Source organism: Cheilinus undulatus, linkage group 2 (assembly GCF_018320785.1).
Source record: "Cheilinus undulatus linkage group 2, ASM1832078v1, whole genome shotgun sequence".
In the NCBI taxonomy this organism is placed as follows: domain Eukaryota; kingdom Metazoa; phylum Chordata; class Actinopteri; order Labriformes; family Labridae; genus Cheilinus; species Cheilinus undulatus.
Genome location: NC_054866.1, coordinates 46,792,275 through 46,811,070, shown reverse-complemented (window position 1 = coordinate 46,811,070; position 18,796 = coordinate 46,792,275). Strand labels below are relative to the sequence as shown.

The 18,796-nt window shown below is 39.6% G+C and overlaps 1 protein-coding gene across 2 annotated transcripts in view; it reads right to left on the bottom strand.

Annotated features, from left to right (window-relative positions):
- The window catches only part of tyw1 (tRNA-yW synthesizing protein 1 homolog (S. cerevisiae)), a 106,024-nt gene that overhangs the window by 79,286 nt on the left and 7,942 nt on the right, over positions 1–18,796 (bottom strand). For both annotated transcript variants that reach the window (XM_041813841.1, XM_041813851.1), the window contains exons 5-8: positions 17,894–18,088; positions 16,406–16,690; positions 13,885–14,007; positions 3,062–3,194 (exon numbers count right to left, since the gene is read on the bottom strand). In XM_041813841.1, the coding sequence (XP_041669775.1) occupies positions 3,062–3,194; positions 13,885–14,007; positions 16,406–16,690; positions 17,894–18,088 (736 nt within the window). The remainder of the gene's footprint in view (positions 1–3,061; positions 3,195–13,884; positions 14,008–16,405; positions 16,691–17,893; positions 18,089–18,796) is intronic.

The window sequence follows — 18,796 nt, the reverse complement described above, 5'->3', positions numbered from 1 at the left end:
GTCCAGTGTGAAGTTTCCACAGTCAGTGATGATTTGGGCTGCCATGGCATCTGCTGGTGTGGGTCTACTGTGTTTTCTGAACTCCACAGTCAACGCAGCCATCTACCAGGACATTTTAGAGCACCTCATGCTTCCTTCTGCTGAGTAGCTTTATGGAGATGCTGATTTCATTTTCCAGCAGGACTCGGCACCTGCCCATAAGCATACCAAAAGCTGGTTCAATGACGATGGTGATACTGTGCTTGATTGGCCAGCAAACTGGCCTGACCTGAACCCCATACAGAATCTATGAGGTATTGTCAAGAGGAAGATGGGAGACACCAGACCCAACAATGCAGATGACCTGAAGGCCACTATCAAAGCAACCTTGGCTTCCATTACACCTGAGCAGTGCCACAGGCTGATCTCCTCCATGCCACGCTGCACCGATGCAGTAATTCATGCAAAAGGAGGACCAACCGAGTATTGAAGGCATAAAAATGAACATACTTTTTAGAAGCCTGACATTTCTGTTTAAAATATCCTTTTTTTTATTGATCCTATGTAATATTCTAATTTTTGAGACACTGAATTTTGTTTTTGTTTTATCTGTAAGTCATAATCATCAACATTTCAAGAAATAAAGGCCTGAAATATTTCACTCTATGTGTAACAAGTCTATATAATATATGGGTTTCACTTTCAGAAAACAGTGACAAAAAATACTGAACTTTTTCATGATATTCTAATTTTTTGAGATGCATCTGTATTCCTGATGTTACTGTTTTATATTTAAGCAATAATAAAGACTGATATAAGATTTATTGTACTAATATGTCCGGCCTATATATTAACTGTAAATTTTAATGCTTGCGGGTAACAATATTTAACCTTTTAAGTTTATATCTGCTGATAGTAATATCATGCCAATAATATTGTGCACCTGTACTTGTTTCCCAGAGTCACTGCTTTGTCTCTAACTAGCGACCCTCCCTCTCTGGACTTACTCAGTGATGATCACCCATCGCTGCGTGCTGTCTCTTTCTCTCTCCATTCATGGCAGCTTTAGCTTGCTTTTTCTCAACTCACCTTCATACCATCGAACCTTGCCATTGGTTTCAAACATGGGAGAGGGCGCAAAACTCTGTCTGCACTGAGGTTAAAACAACATATGCAAATATGAACCAAAATCATGATAAACGCTAGGGCTGGGCAAGTAATTGCAAATTAGATTAAATCGCAATATGGCCAGCTGCAATTCACAAATCGCAGAAGTTGCAATATTTTTTTAACTTGAAATGTGTCAAAATACCAGTTTTTTACAATGGTTTAAAAAAAATCCTCTTTTCATGATTCATGAATGTTTTTCTTCATCAAAATGAGTGACATAAAATGATAATCCCCTTAAACAAAGCAAATGACGTCACATTTGCAATATGAACAAAAATAGTAAGCTCATTCTAACTAAAACTGATGAAGCCTAACGTTACTTCAAGAAAGTCATACCTCAGCTGGTAGCCAGCTTCACCTCCCCCACCCCAGCTGCCTCCTTTATAGCATAAAGCTTGTTGCACCCCCATATTCCGATTCATGCTACTACGAATTACTTGCTTCTGAAATAATTTCATTGTTTTCAATGCACATGGTCTTATTAACGGAATTATTTATTGCTTGAAATTTGTCAAAAAATACACAAGATTGACCTAAGAATAATCAAATACTAAATCGCAATCGCAATATTGGGGGGAAAAAAAATCGCACTTAAATTATTTTTGCAAATCGTTCAGCCCTAATAAACACTTACTGGCTAGCTTGAAAGACTTTCAGTAAGAACAAGTGGGAGGGCCTTTTCGACTGGGATTTTATCATTATATATAATTAAAATTTATGTTGATTTTGGACTACAATGTTGTACTCCTTTACGAGTGGATCCTGGGGGGCATCAGTACACTTCAGGGGGTCTCCAAGGAATCAAGGTTGGATGCCCTTGCCTTCAAGGTATCAAAAAAAAGGTATCAAGGTATAGAAAATTTCGTTAACCTTGAGTAAACCTTTGTTTTTTTTTTGTTTTTTTTTTTACCTATGAAAATCTTTGAACCTTTAATTAGTAGCATTATTTTCAGTGGTTATCAGTTTTACATCAGAAATCTGGGATTTTAAAGTGATTTAATTGCTTCTTTTTTTAGAAGAAAACCATTTTTGCATGTTAAGTTGAATCACTAGAGCTTCACTCCCACACCAGCTGGGATTAGTTGTGTTGATGTTTTCTGATGTGGGAGGAGAAAGAAGTGAGACTCCTGGGACTGCGCCCTGAGGACAGGAGGAGGCAGAGAGGGTAATTGGACTGCAATGCATCATTAAGAGCCATTAGACAACAAATATTCCCTTGCTCCACACTTCTCTCCAAGAAGCACCTCTGGCCAGCTTTAACAGACCAATTTCTCTTCCATGATATTAGAAAAACGTAAGGAACAAAGGATGCAATTTTAGCAGCTGATGAAGTTGAAGACGGTCAAACAAACAGCTCCAGTATCTTTTGCCTGAAATGCTGAGGCAAGTGATGGCAGAAAACTAGATAATGAGCTAAACACAACATATTTAGCGATGTATAATCAGATGAGTTTGAATGGATGCACTTCTATAACTGATTCTGATCACATTTTAGTAAAAAGAGCTAAACTGACTTCTCCTCTGACGGTTTATGTTGGTTTTATTTTTCATTTACAGCTACTTTAAAAAATGGCATGATACGTGGTTTATGTTTTACAGTGGATTTTAACTTTGCTGCCCTTGTGATAAGAGCAGGAAGGTTAAGGATATGCTGACAAGCAGCTGGTGTGAGGTCTGCAATGTGATTATTTATTGCAAAGCAGCACAGCCACATAATATGAATATATTACCCAGAGTCACCAGTGACACCCTGCAGATGTTCCTTGGGAAATGGCTGCAGAGTTTAACATGAGTCAGAGGATCATAAAATTGTACCATCGATAAAGCTGCACCAAAAATCCATAAAAGTGATGTTCTCCTCTTTATGCTATTCACAACTTGTTTGCTATCTACAATCCTCTGTTTTCCTCACCTTGTTTTGTCAGTGCATCTCTGAGAGCAGGTGTGATCATCTCTCTTCTTTCTCCTTCATCTTCCACCTTTTTCACTCCGTTCAGCTTGGATAGCTTCACCATCTGGCCGTTTCCTTGACCTTCAGATTTGCTCTGTGGCAAACACAAAATTTAGAGCCTGTTATTCTTTATAGCCAAAAAGGAATCAGTCTCATGCATTATTGCTTGCATCTGTCACAACAATAAACCATAACTTTAATCCTGTAAATTTTATGTTGAGGGAAGAATACAGACTAACGTGTAGTAAAAAATGTAACACTTTAAATGGTTTTTATCATCCAATAATATACATTACTTATTCAAATACCAATCATATGCAAATTATTTACTTCACAGGGATACTTTGAGACACAGTCGAGCCAACAGGAATGAAACTGAGGGAGTTCAAAGAGAGTTTAACAAAAGACAATGAGCTTTTTACCCCTTATTAACCAGACAACTACATAAAAATCATCTAAAAAGCTAAATAGTCTGTTTGAAAATGTGTTAACTGCTTTAATAGAATGATGCTCATCACTTTAGGGGGCCGAGTTAAAAGCAAAAGAAGCAAAGTGTTTGATGTTTGACAGGACTGAAGATCAAGGATTGGGATTCTGCAGTCCTTGCATGACTGTGTGTGACATCACCCATAACCATTGCATAACACCAACATCTCTGAATACAGAGGCATCATCTGTTTGAACAATATAGGGGTAATCCTGGTTTAAGAACCCTCAAAGGGTTCGGGAATATGAAACAAAAAGTCTCAAGTACGAGACAATTGTTGGGCTTGGTACCACAGCAGCTGTCTTCTTTGATAGTCGCTGCTGGAGCCTTTTTGTTTGGAAGATTAACAACTTCCTTCAGGCCAGAATTACAGAACTGCAGCCAACAGTATTTGTATGGAAATGTAAACATCTTAGAGATATGCTGTAAACAGACTCAACAGAAGATTGATTAAGTCTGCATGGAAAATTGCAAAGGTATGTATGAACAGGTACTGTTTTTCAGAGAGAGAAATTATGAATACCTCGAGATCAACCATGTAAGCAGCTCCAACCATGTCTGCACAGCTGCAACTGCTTCTGCTTGTCTACGAGGTTCTTTGTACCGTCTTTTCAATACAGCAGCGCTAACAAAGGGCTCAAGCACTGACAACAAGTGTTTGTTAGTGTTTCAATACAATTCAAGCTTCCTATAATCTTTAAAACATGACATAGAGATTTAACAATTACTGTTCTGTATGACTTATTGCACTTGTTTTGTATACAGGTTTGTCATGTGTGGGAAATGGAGCACACCTTCCCCCTTTATAACAGAGTGAATGCTCTCCCCTTCCCAGCAAAACCTCCCATCTATAGTAAACAAGATTCTTAATCTCAATACGGCTATCCTGGTTGAATAACTATTAATAAAATAAAATAAAACCGCTCTCACTACAATTTAAGTGAGGAGCAGAGGGAGCTACAACATAAACTGGTAAGTTTGGCAAGCAAAAAAGCATTAGATGACATAAAGTTTAACAAAACAAGGTCAAATGACCTTAGTTGTACGGTAGCTCTCTGGTTTTGAAGACCTAGCTAAATGCAAAATAACACAATATTGCTGCCCTAAGGAGCTTTGACTGGGCCTCAGACTTCGAACCTGACTCCAAGCAATGCCTATGCACATTCTCTCTGATCCCAGTCAATCCCATTAAATGTATATATGGGCCTGAGCATGACTAACTCGTGTATTTTTGTTAATATAATTTGGCTGTTAGAGTAAGGTCTAAACAGGCCAGAGTTGCAGATAAGATCTTAAGGACGGCAACATGGAAGCATGTACAAGTGTGGCCTTCAGGATGCACAGATGCATCAGTTTAACACCAGCTGATATTGGTCCTTTGCCATTAATCATTGACAAATAAACCTGGCCATGAACAATTATCAGTTGCAGGTGTTTATCTGTTGTGTCTTAACAATTTAATGCTGCGATTTAGCACACCTAACAGCTGATTTAGAGATTTATTATTGGGCTAAATCTTTGACCTGTTAGAAAAACTCTTTTTTTTTACTACTAATCTTCATGATAACCAGAGCACTGAGGATGAGGAGCAGACGCGCAGACCTCGCTGCGCACTAAACACCCAGTACATAAGGTTGTTAACAGATGGCACTGCTCTTCCCTCACTTTAATGGTAAACTGAGTTACTTTAGAACAGATTAGAACTTTGAACAACCACCCGCTGCACTCCTCCCTCACTCGTCCCACACTGCACTGTGCTGTGCTCATGGAGTGGAGCAGGCTAGCAGCACCACTTTTTAACAGCTTTTCTTCTTTATTTTGTCAAAACATACATTTAAGGAAACAGTCATGTGTTCAGTAAACAAACAACTTGGATGTGCCGTTTTTATTGAAAAGACATCATACTTCAAAACTTCAAAAGCAGGTCTGTAGTCATGATCAATGCAGCGGGTCTGCACTGATGAAAGCTGTTCTTCAGTCATTATGCAAAAATAGATACAAACTCAAAAACCTATGACAGAATATAAATCTGTCGCCATCTATGCAGGACATCCATGATTCCCCGTGAGTCCTATCCAGCCTGGGCCCTAGGTGGGGGACAGGGATCCTGGCCCAAACCAGCTGAGGGCTGCAGGCCACATCAGGGTGGTGACTCCAGCAATAAATCTCACTTCTACTACCTTTCACCGAAACACACAAAGAGGTATTTCAAGCAAGCAATAAAAATACAAAAACACTCAAAGGTACAAACCCCTCAACTCATGCAAACAGAGTAAGCATTAAAGGACACATTTTACAATCCAAACAGCTCCTGGAGACACACTAAAATATCAGAGGACATCAAACCCTGCTCAAGAAGCAGGTCAACACTTTGGGCGAGTGTTATGTGTTGCCATTGTGTGGATGAGAAAATCAACAAGTTAATAAGCTAACAACAGAGCCCCAGTTTAGCTCAGTTGGTAGAGTGAGCCCTCGTAAACTGAAACTAAGGTCCTCAACGCATATTTGGCGCATGTCTTCCCCCACTCTCTCACCCCATGTTTCCGGTCCGTCTTCAGCCGTCCTATCAATTAAAGGCAAAAAGCCCAAAAATATCATCTTTAAAAAGTTAACAAATTAATAATACCGGTCTTAAAATGAATCAAAAATGTATGTTGATTATATTTTTTGTCATAGTTGAGCAGCTAACTCTCAGGGCTAAATGAATTCCAGCTGTATTATTAACAGATCTGTGCTCTACCCCCGGCACATGCTCAGGTTTGTGCATCTGAGTATTATATAATGTTACCCAAGCACATCTATTTCGCCTGACAAGCCTAATGACAGAGTAATTTCACTTGGATAGAATCTAATCTCCCTATCTTACCATCAGCTCTGTATGCATTTTGAGCTGCATGTGCCTCCCTTAACCAGCCGTAGCAGCAGGTACATCCAGGATGCCATTCTCATGACTGACAGCTGCTGCGGTCTCCTCCGTCGATGAGGGATGCTTTAAGTACGTAAGCCATCACGCTGTGTCAGAATCCTCCCACATCATGCTCTGAGGTAGGGTAGGGTTTGTTGCCATGTGACTTTTTAAACTCTATTTACCCCTGTGCAGATAACACAGAGCGCTGATTTATTCTGAAAGGTTTAAAGGATGCTCTAAGCTACATATGTTCTATTTCTAGATTATGCTATTCTTAATCCAAAAATAAACTGAGACTAGATTGAGACTCTTAGCGGGTACAAGTGTCCACCTTTTCCTCATGCATCTCTGACATGCAGCACTATGACAGCAGCTACAACATGCAGACAGCAGCGCAGCAATCTGTCCCTGTGGTGTTTACGTGCAGTACTAGAGAATCTTCTGGGCTCAGTCTCTGGTCCCTGCTGCCCAGCTTTCACCCCTTCTTGAGAGTTCGCAGACATCTGGTCATGCCCGGACCTGCCTGGACTAAAAGTGGGACACGTCACAGCACCATGTATTATACTGGAGCCTTGACGCAACATGGGGCTGATGCAGACAGACGGTGCAGGGATGATACACTGAGTGTGCATCTGATCAAGAGACTAAGATAGTGGGAGAAGGAGCAGTAGAGACAGAAAAAGACTTCAGCTACACCTAACCTCAAAAATCAGGATCTACATTTCTTTATTTACGTTATTATTTACAACTATTTAAACTATATTAGCATAAAATGGACCTGCAGATAAAAGCAGTAGCCTTCCGAGTTTAAATGCACATTGCACCATTTCAGAGAGAAATGAAAATGAAGCTTTACCGGCACTGGACAGATTACAAAAGGAAGCACAGCAACAGATGGGTTTGAACCATGGATGGACAGTGTGAGCTCTGGCAGCCAATCAGCATGTGATTGCCAATCTACCATTGGGTACATTTGGAGGAAACAGTTGTGGCAAATATGCATCGGCAGCCAGTTTAGTCATGATCCAGTCATCCTCATTCATGCATGGCTCTAAGGACCACTGATATCACTGTAGACAAATCTAGTCATGCCATATTTCACTCCCTTTAGCTTTCTTGAATATGCATTCAAATGCATTAGCTCTTAATTTTGCGAAACCACGATATAATACTGTTACAGTGAAGGACATAATAATAATAATAGTATTAGGTCATATCACCCAGGGCTAATGGGATAGTGTGCATTATTTACCATAGCTGGCCAGATCTATAGTCTGCAAGTACTTAAACTTGGGTACTGTAAATATGAACACTTAGCAATACTAAAAACAAGAATACTAAGCTCTTTAAGTAATTCTGAAAGTTAGTTTAATATCATCAGATCTTCCTAAGTGCACAGATTGCCCTGTGCTCAACTTTTTCCCTGGATTTATGTTCAAATATCACAGAACTGCAGACATGACTCCAGCTTTGCCTTATCTACTCGAAAAATGAGTGGAAAAATACATGCTGTAAAATAATACCACGTTCAGTATCTGCAATGTTTTAGGAGTACAACTAATTGCTTGGTATCTGCAACAGTACCTGGTACTGGTATTGGTGTGATTGCATCCTCAGACATTACAAACACCACATGGCATGTGGCACAGTAGAAAGGTTTTCTTGATTTCATATAGTCATTATTGAAATTTAAACTTGATTAAATGCCAAGCACCTTTAAAGTGCATGTAAAAGTCATTATAATGTACCAGCCTGACATGCATATTATCGCTGGCACTTCTTTGACCATAGTGTTCTGGTGTAAATCATCTTGACATAATGAGGCTATTTCATTTAAACTGCTACTTCCAACCCTGATTCAAAGCCTTGAAATAAAGCCTCAGATAGTCAGCTCCATTCAACTTCAGCTTGGAAAGCTATGAAAAGGTTAACTGTAATTATGTGTTAAATGTCTATCATGCTGATTTGCACAGAGGATTCATGCAAATGGGTTTGGAAAGTGAAATGACAGCATGGTGTGAAATGTCAGACTAGAGGTTCACTTAGAGATGTGAGCTGCTACAACAGAGAGTCTCTATCATCACCTAGTGTCCAAACACAGACAGAAGAAGCTTCCAGCTGCAGTTTATTATGAGAAAAATCTCCAGCAAAGAAAAAACACTGGTGCATGGTTAATATCTAACTTTTGAAACCTACAATGCTAAAAGAGGACTTCATTCAGCCTTTGTTCCCAGTTAAAATCCTACAATATATCCCATGATACCCAGCTTATTAGTAGGGACTCAAACACCAGAGATATAAAGCTTGTAGGCCTCAGCTTACTCTTCACTTTATTAGCTGATTAAGATATTCCAGTCAGGGGAATTTCCTTGTTCACACTTAATTTGCAGCTTGGCTAAATACTTGTTGTCTCTTGGCAATAGCAAATGTTTAGAGCACAAACTAATTACATCTAGCACTGCCTGCTCTGAGAGACCAAATTATGCAAAAACAAGAGTGATTTGTTACAACAGACACAGCAACATTGTCATCCTGAAATCCAAGTGTGATAATGAGTCATCAGAGCCGTAATTACAATAATCTTTACAGACAAGTAACTAAATATTGTCAGAATTCATTTCCAGCAGATGCAGGTAAAATAACAACCGTCTTTGTGTATGGTGATTGCAGAAATTCATGTTGACATTCACTGAAGAAATAATAAAAATACCAGGACAAACCTTAAAAAGCCTTGCTGGTAAAATTTGGATGTAACATGAAGAACTCTATGGTTGATTTAAGGCTGATTTGATAACAAATTAACTTCCCTGTAGTGTGTAATAATCAATATTTAAAAACTTTTTAGATGTGTGGCTCTCAGCTGGTGGGTCAGGACCCAAATGTGGGTCATGGAGCTGTTTTTAGTGGGTCATAAATGTGTACCTGGAAAAACCACTGCCAATAGGTCAATGATGTAAGGAAGCCATATGTGGACATTAAGGCTGAACATCGAAAGAAATAATAGACATCGATATATATTTCCTTTCCAGGATATACACGCACTGACCACTTTATTAGGTACACCTTGCTAGTACTTGGTTGGACCCTCTTTTGCCTTGATAACTTCCTTAATTCTTCATGGCATAATTTCAACAAGGTGTGGGAAACAGTCCTCAGAGATTTTGGTCCATACTGATGGGACAGCACACCGTTTCTCTGGTGACTGTGGAGGTCTTCAGAGTACAGTGAACTCATTGTCATGTTAGAAAAAACAGTTTGAGATTATTTGAGCTCTGTGACATGGTGCATTATTGCGCTGGAAGTAGCCACCAGGAGATGGGTACACTATGGTCATAAAGTGTTGGACATGGTCAACAGGACTACTCAGGTAGGCTGTGGCGTTTAAACGATGCTAAGATTGTACTAGGGGGCCCAGAGAGTGCCAAGAAAATATCCCTCACATCATTACACCACCAGCAGCCTGAACTGTTGATACAAGGCAAGAAGGATCCATGCTTTTATGTTGTTTACACCAAATTCTGACCAAGCCATCTCAGTTGAAATAGAGACTCGTGAGACCAGGTGATGTTTTTCAATCTTCTATTGTCCAATTTTGGTGAGCCTGTAAATCGTAGCCTCAGTTTCCTGTTTTAGCTGACAGGAGTGGCACCCAGTGTGGTCTTCTGCTGCTGTAGCCCATTTGCTTCAAGGTTCAACATGTTGTGCATTCAAAGATGATATTCTGCACACCTTGGTTGTAACGAGTGGTTATTTGAATTAGTACTGCCTTTCTACCATCATGAACCAGTCTGCCCATTCTCCTCTGACATCATCAAGGCATTTTCATTCACACAGCTGCTGCTCCCTGGACTTTTTATATATACACTGGAGTGTATGATTATGATGATATGATAGCATATTAGACAGCGCGGGGTAAAAGTTGTACAGCACTGCTGTCAGTACTGCCTTCACTTTGATTTCTGCTGCCAGCGGGCATATGGACACGACCATTCCAATGGCATAATCACGCACACTCACTAACCTGTTCCAAATGTGTGTTTAACAGTTGCCAAGGAGGATTCCTGCCTCGCCTCCATTGGACCTGACTCAGAAGGATCCTTCTTACAGAGGAAGGATCTTAGACTTTGAGAAACAGCAAGAGACTCTGCATGCACAGTGCTCAGATCTTGGACTACTGATGATAATATCAGACAAACTTTTAAAGTAGAAACAAGAAAACTCACAGCAAGAAGCAGATAACTTGTACATCAAACATCCTGGGATGTTACTACAGTGCTTCCAAATATTGGGCTCAAGATTAAAAACAACACAGCAATCAGTCCTACCGGACTTCCATATTTATCTTACTCTGTTTCTGTTCTGATAAGAGGGAGTAAACTGGGATTGCTTCCTCAAGATCTTGACTCATTTATCTCATTATAAGGGGTATCAAAGTAAGTTTTTCCTTTAATATATGTTAATTTCTTACTAACATGTTACCACAGGATATAATGAGAAATAGAATTTATGTATGTATGTATGTATGTCCCCTCTCTTTGTAAAATATATGCCATCCAAGGTCTGAACTGCAACATTTTCCATGAAATACGTCTGATTTTTCTGACATTCAGGTCATGATTTCTTATTAAAGAGGTGGTGGTGGGTTCAAGGCTAGACCAAAGCACGGATTCTGAGAAACAGATGCGATTGGTCTGACCAGAACCAGGTCTAAAGGATCTTTCTGAACGTAAAACATTTTTGGCAGAGCAAATAAAGTTAGCTTACGGACTTCGGTTTCCAGGCCTTCCAGAGCTAATAAACAGGCCTGTCCAAACCTCACAGAGATGAAACACAATAATATAATATTTATGTCACAAAAGGAGAAACAGGTCTGGGGCAATCTGCTGTTGAAGTCATGTACCTTGTCTTCATAAGTAAAGAAAACTTTTCCTGAAATCCAGCACTGCTAGTCTGACACAAACTTTGTTATAAAGTCATTACGTTTTTATGAGAACAAAATGTATGAACCACTGAAGCTCCACACACCTTGCCTTGAGCTTTCACTTAAGTTACTAAAAAGGAATAATGGTACATCCATCCAGACAGAACAGAAGAAAACTTACTGTTCCTTAAGAGCAAATACGAGACCAGCAGGGCGAAAGTCCTCCTCAAGTCTCTTCTAAAAAGCCGAGATGGTATGAAGGCATTCGCGTATTGGCTGCACTCATAATTAAACACCCTTTCAGGCCGTTATGACCATTTCAAAACTGAGATAGGAGTTGAACAAAATACAGCAAAGAGATCAGCATGTAGTGGCCACTGTTGTAAAATGGCATTCATTACAGTACCACCACCAGGGACAAACAGATGTAGAGTGGCTTGATGTAGTATTGAATGGCTTTCTGCTACTGCTGTTACACAAAGAGGATCTGTAGGAAACTTAAGAAATTAACATTTAATACTCTATAAAAAAAGAAAATTGGGAGGGTTTCTGATGCTTATTTAAACTAATGTTCTATGGAAAACAAAATGTTTACTTTTCATTATGAAATCAGTTTTTTAAATTCTTTTTAAAATTTGTTTGAAGTTTTTTGTCCCAAGTAAAATGATCTGGCTATCAAGATGAGCAACCAGACAAAAGTAAATTGGCTGGATTTCATATCTGTCCTCAGGCAGGTCCAGGTCTGAAAATGAGTAGACCAATCAGTGTCATTTAAAGAGAATGAGGCATGGTTCAGTTGCAAGCCTGTAAACAATGGCTGTCAATAAAGAAATGTGTGGCTGCAGCTATAGAAGCAGTTTTATCAGAACTGGGCAGCTTTATTTATTAAAAGAGGAGCAAAGAACTGCACTGAAATCTTTTTGAGTTTCCAGTGACTAAAAATAGACTTAAAAAAATCAAAGATGAAAAATGACTAAAATGAATATCTTAATCTAAATTCTATGTCTTCTCCTGCCTGCAAGGCTGTGCAATTCCACACAGACATCCCTCTCCACAACAGCACTTTCCAAGTCCTTCTGGGGGATCCCAAGGCATTCCCAGACCTGAGAGGATATATAATCCCTCCAATAAATTTTGGGTTCTCCTCCCAACTGGACAAGACCTCCAAAAGGAGGTGCCCAGGAGGCATTCTGATCAGATGCCTGACTCACCTCAAATGGCTCATTTGAAAGTGAAGGAGCAGTGGCTCTACTCGTGATTCCCTCCAGATGTCTGAAGTCCTCACCCTATCTTTAAGGCTAAGCCCAGAAGTAAGCTTTGCTCTACGGCTCAGCTCCTTCTTCACTACAACAGACGGGCATATCACCTGCAGTACAGCTGATGCTGCACCTACGCTTGTCTCTTGCTCCCTTTTACCCTCACTAGTAAACAAGACTGAGATACTTGAACTCCTTCACCTGAGGCAGAGACTCACTCCCCACCCCGAGAGAGCAATCCTCTGGCAGAGAGTCATTGCCTCAGACTCAGAGGTGCTGACCCTCATCCCAATCGCTTCGCATTCAGTTGCAAACTGTCCCCGTAGAAGCCAACAGAACCGCGTCATCTGCAATAAAGCAGAGACGGAATTCTGAGGTCCCAAAACCGGATATTGATGTTAAGGGGAAGCCCTAGCGGGGGAAAAAAAAAAAAAAACACACACACACCAGGAATGTTTGGACTTTGAATGCAGACACAACTCTCACTTTGGTTATACAGGAACCTGATTGCTCGCCACCATGGCCCCAAGGCCCCATATTCCCACAGTAATGGGGAATGGTGGTTTTAATTCCCATTTTCCTGCCTGTAAACCAAACACTACCAACATATAAAGGAGTCCAATGATGCCTCTTCTTTCTCATTTTTTCCACTCTCTTGAGTGACTCGTTCTTCACAAGTCTGCGAGGTGGGCGTCTTCGATCTTACGCAAGCCTCCGCTTCTCGCCTGTCAGGGTCTGGTGTCTATCAACCCATCTGCCACTTCTCATTCAGTGACACTGCTTTCTTTTGCTTCCTCTGCTCACTCAGAGCGGACTAAGGTGTTGAAAGCTTAAAAACCCTGATGGTGCCCGCTTAAACCATCACACGGAAACGCTCAAAATAAACGTGATGGGTGATGACTGGATAAAATGATTCAACAAACACATAAGTATAAAGCTGTGAAGCAGGAAGCTCAGTGCTGTATATCTACCTCATAGTTGTAGGCACAGTGTATATTTATAAAAGCTTTTTTCAGTTTTGTTTCTTTTTGTGGAGATTCCTGAACAGTTGTGATTTTAATGAATGTAGGGAGAGGTGAAATCATTTAACTGAAGCCTTTTTTGCACAGGATCATGAGCTGTAGAGGAATATAAATACTTCTGTAGTGTACCAAAATAGACATGCATACATTTCTGAACGTGGTGCGACTGTGCTGCTGGACAGAGTCTGACCTTTGCTTTCTTGGCACTGCTCATGATGTTACCCAGATCCTCCATGTCCACCACTGAACCTGACCTTTTCTCTTCGTGTGAGCCAGACTCGTCCTCATCAGTGCTGGACTCCATCAGATCCTCCTGCAAAGACAGAAGAGAACAGAATTTTAAAAAGGCAGAGTTTTTAAACAATAGAAAGTCAAGGACATCGTGATTAAAAGGAAAGCGCAATTGTCTTCCAACGTACAAGAACCTGCATATATTCAACCCTTAACTAAATTAAAAAATGCCTGTAATTAAGAGAAGGAGCCCACATGGATCAATTTATTATGCACAGTCTTATATACTGGAACCATATGCATGTTTATGGTGTTAAACAAGATTTATCAGCTTGTATTCCCGGAGTGGGAGCCTCTACACAGATGAGCCACAGCAGCATAAAGCACAAAAGTACTACAGTGGGCAGATAAATCACCACCATGTTGGTTCCGGCTGAATGTCACCTCTGCTGAGTGCACTGAGTGCTGCAGACAGAGGGGACAGAGCCTCAGCTACAGTTGGCTCTGAGGTGCCTGCTGCCATGACAACCAGTCATGTGTATGTGCCATGATGTGTACCAAAGCTGCAAATGTGTGTGTGTTTTTGTACTTGGCGTCTTGTGAAATGTGTAATTTCAGTGACTGGTGATTAAAAAAAAAAAAAAAAGTGCTATTTTCATATCTTAACATGACGGACGGCGCTGACAGAAATGACAAACTGCATGTAAGCCTTCCAGGACATTTTTAACCGCCTTGAAAACACACAAAATCAATGCAACTTAAAACAGGGCTCATAAACTAAAAGAAGCACTCTTTGAACTTATTAGATTTTAATCGCACTGCCAAGGTTGTTTAGCTCCGGACCATCCATTTTTAGGGGAAGCTTTTATGGCTAAAGTGTCCTTGTAACGCGTTAAAAAAACAGGCATCATCATACACTAGAGGACATTTTCCTAATTAAACATCAGCTGCATGCTTTCAGCCTTTCACCTTCTTGTATTTGCTAATTGTCTTCACCTGCACACTCAAACTCTGGGTCAGAGGAGCACAATGGAGTCTTTTGAACGGTGCACTGTGCACAATCAAGGTTTGCTTTATCATACCCCTCTAAACAAGGCCATTGCACTGCTTAATGATACAAAATTAAAGGGATTTTTAAAATATTATTCAAAGTCAAAAGAGCATGCTTTTTCCTCTGGGTCTTAAAAATATTCCTTGTTAAAACAGTGTTACACATAACCTTATTATCTCAGAGGTTAAAGGCATGTTTTAATACACTTTTATTATCAAACTGTTGATTTGACTAATCATAACCTCAGACAGAAGCCAGGAGCTCACTTTAGACAAGTTCTTGTACAATGATTCATTAAAAACAAATCCTAAACGTAAAGTTTTCGTTGAGCCGATTTGCTGATACTGTACTCTGAGTCATTTTACAGCATGGTTTTAGCCTCTCATTATTTGAGCTTGTAGGCAAAGCTGGATTCTTGTCTGTTTGGTGATGTTTTCACATTAAGGAGGATTACAAAGGTAGGCCAGACTTCTTACTATGCACTGCTAAACTGTCAAGAGGAAGGGTGAGGAATGTGTGATGAAAACGAAAAACTTTCAAAATAATTCGAAGATGTATAGAAAATCTGACATTAAATATAATTCTTTTTAAAACCTTTTTCAAGACCTTCTTCATACATTTTAAGCCTCTACTAGGTGTGAAACCTACAGCCCACCAGCAGGTGTAATCCAGCCTCTGAGATATTTGGGAGAAAAGGGGGGAATTTTTGGGAAAATATTAATTTTAGTAAACGTTCAAGCAGTTGATACATCAGCCTTTGGTCGTATTAAAGTTTAAAATACATCATCTAGCTGACAGGACGACCCACTGGAGTAAACCTAGCCCACAATGCTGAATGAGTTTGACACCCCTTCTTTAATACAATCTAGTTAAAGATGCAATATGTAGAATCTTTATGTCAAAATATCTAAATTTATCAAAAAATGACTAAACACTAAATATTTTTGTTTTAGTTGTCATGCCAGAGAAATCCTTGATTTTATAGCTGTGATGGGACATTTCTTGTCCACTATGATTGATACGGCATGTTTTATTGTTGCTGTTGAAAGACCAGATGTCACGTCAGACTAATACAGAAGGAAGCAAGGAACTACCACTAGAAGCTGCTGTATCTCATTCATGTTTTGTGCTGCTACATTGTCATGAACCACATTTATTCTCAGAAATGGTCTGTGCATTCTGTCACCAAAGCTCCTACTGTTGGTTTTGATTGTGATCCATTCTAGGTTTGTTTTCATCAGGAGGCGATGGTGTGGAGCAGCTGGCAATCACTCCCTTGTTTCCCTGCTTCCCTTGACGCCATTGTTTCTTACTGTTTTGCTTGAGAGCCCCCTGGTGGCTGAATTTACACACTGTACATTTTAACTATTGCACCGAAGGCAGAACTTACACATTACATTGTTAAAAAAAACACACTGAGACTCTGTACCTCAGATCTGTTATTCTGCTCCTCTTCCTCCTGCTGCTGCTGCTGCTGTTCTTCCTCTTTCTTCTTGTTCTTGCAGGAGCCTCCGGTCTTACAGTTCCCACTGCAGTTCTTCTTCTCACCTTTGGCCAGAGTCCGCAGACGATTCAGGAACCTTGCCTTCCAAGCAAGGAAGTCTGCCTGGATGCTGCCGTTACGGCTCTTTACCACATTACAGTCACCTTCTCCTCGGGTCATGATCCGCATGCCACTCAGCATCCACAGCCACTTGTCCACATTTTTACCCACCTGATGACACAAAGAGAAAATATGTCAAATAAAGTCTGCTGATCCTGGCCTTTATAATAGTAACTAAATGATGGACTAAGCTGAAATTTTGGTAAGTTGTATGTCAAATCATCATGAACCTGGAGTATGCATTAAGTTTTAACAATTATACTTTAACTTTTGATATCCTGTAAACCAAGTGTTCTCAGCCTTTCAGCCTGCGACCCCAAAATAAAGGTGCCAGAGACCAGACAATGTTGTCCAAAACGGGGGATAAATGGGGCCCAGCCAAACTGGGGGACCATTGTAAAGTTAAGCTTTGATATCCATATTTTATATTTAACCTGAAAAAATAACCACTCTTACCAAAGAAAGAACTATATTTTTTTAGTAATCTGTGTTGTAAATAGCCTTCTTCAAAATGTAGATCCCTTAAAAAGAATTAATATGAGTTAGAAATAGCTAAAATGGGTTAATGATGGCAAAAAATGGTGGAAAAGGTGGTGAAAATGAGATTTTAAAGTAGCAGAAGTGGATTAGAAGTAGCAAAAATTAGATAAAAAGGCAAAAATATTACCTAAAAATGGCAAAAAGGGGATAAAAGTGGGCATACATGGTGGTAAAAAGGAGTTAAACAGCAGCTGAAATGGCTTTAAAATGGAAAATGTGTGAAAATTTGGTGAAATGGGACAAAAAATTAATATAAACTAGCAAGAAATGGTTAACTGAGAATGAAATAATAGGCAAATTTCGGCAGAAATGGGTTAAACTGGCAAAAATGGGCATAACAAAAGGTGAAATGTGGTTAAAATAGGAAAAACTGGGCATACAAAGTGGTTAAAAGGGGTTAATAAGGCAATAATGGCTAAACAGAGGCAACGTTAGGCTTATGCGGCAAGAACTGTTTTAGAAGTGGCAAAATCAGGCAGAAACAAAGTGGTGGAAAGGGTTTAAAATGGACAAAAATAAGTGATTAATGGGAAAATATGTTAAATTGGTGGGAAAAATAATGATAAAGGGGTTAAAATTTAGTATAAAGTGGCAACAGTGTGATTTTGAAAATATACTGTTTTTTAGGGCATCTGGAGACCCACTCTCAGAGTCTCACGACCCCCAAGGGAGTCCCGACCCCAAGGTTGAGTACCACTCCTTTAAACAGCACAGAGTAAACTGCATTATCAGGCAGTATATTTTTTTTACTTAACAGTTAAAACATTGCCTTACCGTATTATAGTGGCCAGTGTAGACAGAGTTGCCGAGACCAAACACAGCGTATCGGAGGCCTTTGAGGTACGTTTTCCCATATCTAAAGTCAGTGGACGCCTCCTCCAGCCACTTACAGAACCACTCTGCGTTCTCTGTGGGCTGCCCGTCAGTGTACGTCGCCACAACAAACACACAGACTGACTTATTGGTGCACTGAAGGGAACAGTAAAGAGAACAGGAGCATTTATACTCAGCAAGGGGGCAAATTAGCAAAAACAGCAAATAATAGAAGACTTATTTTAAACACAAATACAGAGGGGATACAGAGGGCTTTACTCAGACAAAGTCAAACATTAAATCAACACTCCAAACATTAAATGCTTTTAAAGATCAATTACCTCTGCTCATTATGATAAGCAATTAAATAAAACAGAAATAAAATACAGCTGCAGTGCAGTAAGACTAAATTAAAACAAAAAAGGGCAATGTGTAAAACAATGAATCAAAGTCATAGGTGAAAAACTGGAAATACCAAAATGGACTGTGTCTTTAAAGCACATTTCCTTTTTCTGCACAGGATTATCATGATAATATAATTTTAAATTTCACTATTAAACTAGTACAAATCAAACCAAAGCAACACCTGTTTCAGCACCGATTCAACAGAACAGAAGCACTCAATATTGGGTCATTTATTGTTTTCACTGTAATCAAAAATTGTAAGCAAAATCCAAAACACTGTCTTTACTGTACTGAAACACTGGAACCTTTTCAGTTCCAAAGCACTGCCAATGTACTGGTGCAATTTAGGCTGTGTGTTAGAGTTGGCCTGCAATTTTTGATATATCAATTTCTCTCCTTTAAACGAAATAGTTTTTTAAGCTTTGGTACTCGAATAATAACAATCAAGAAAGAACACAG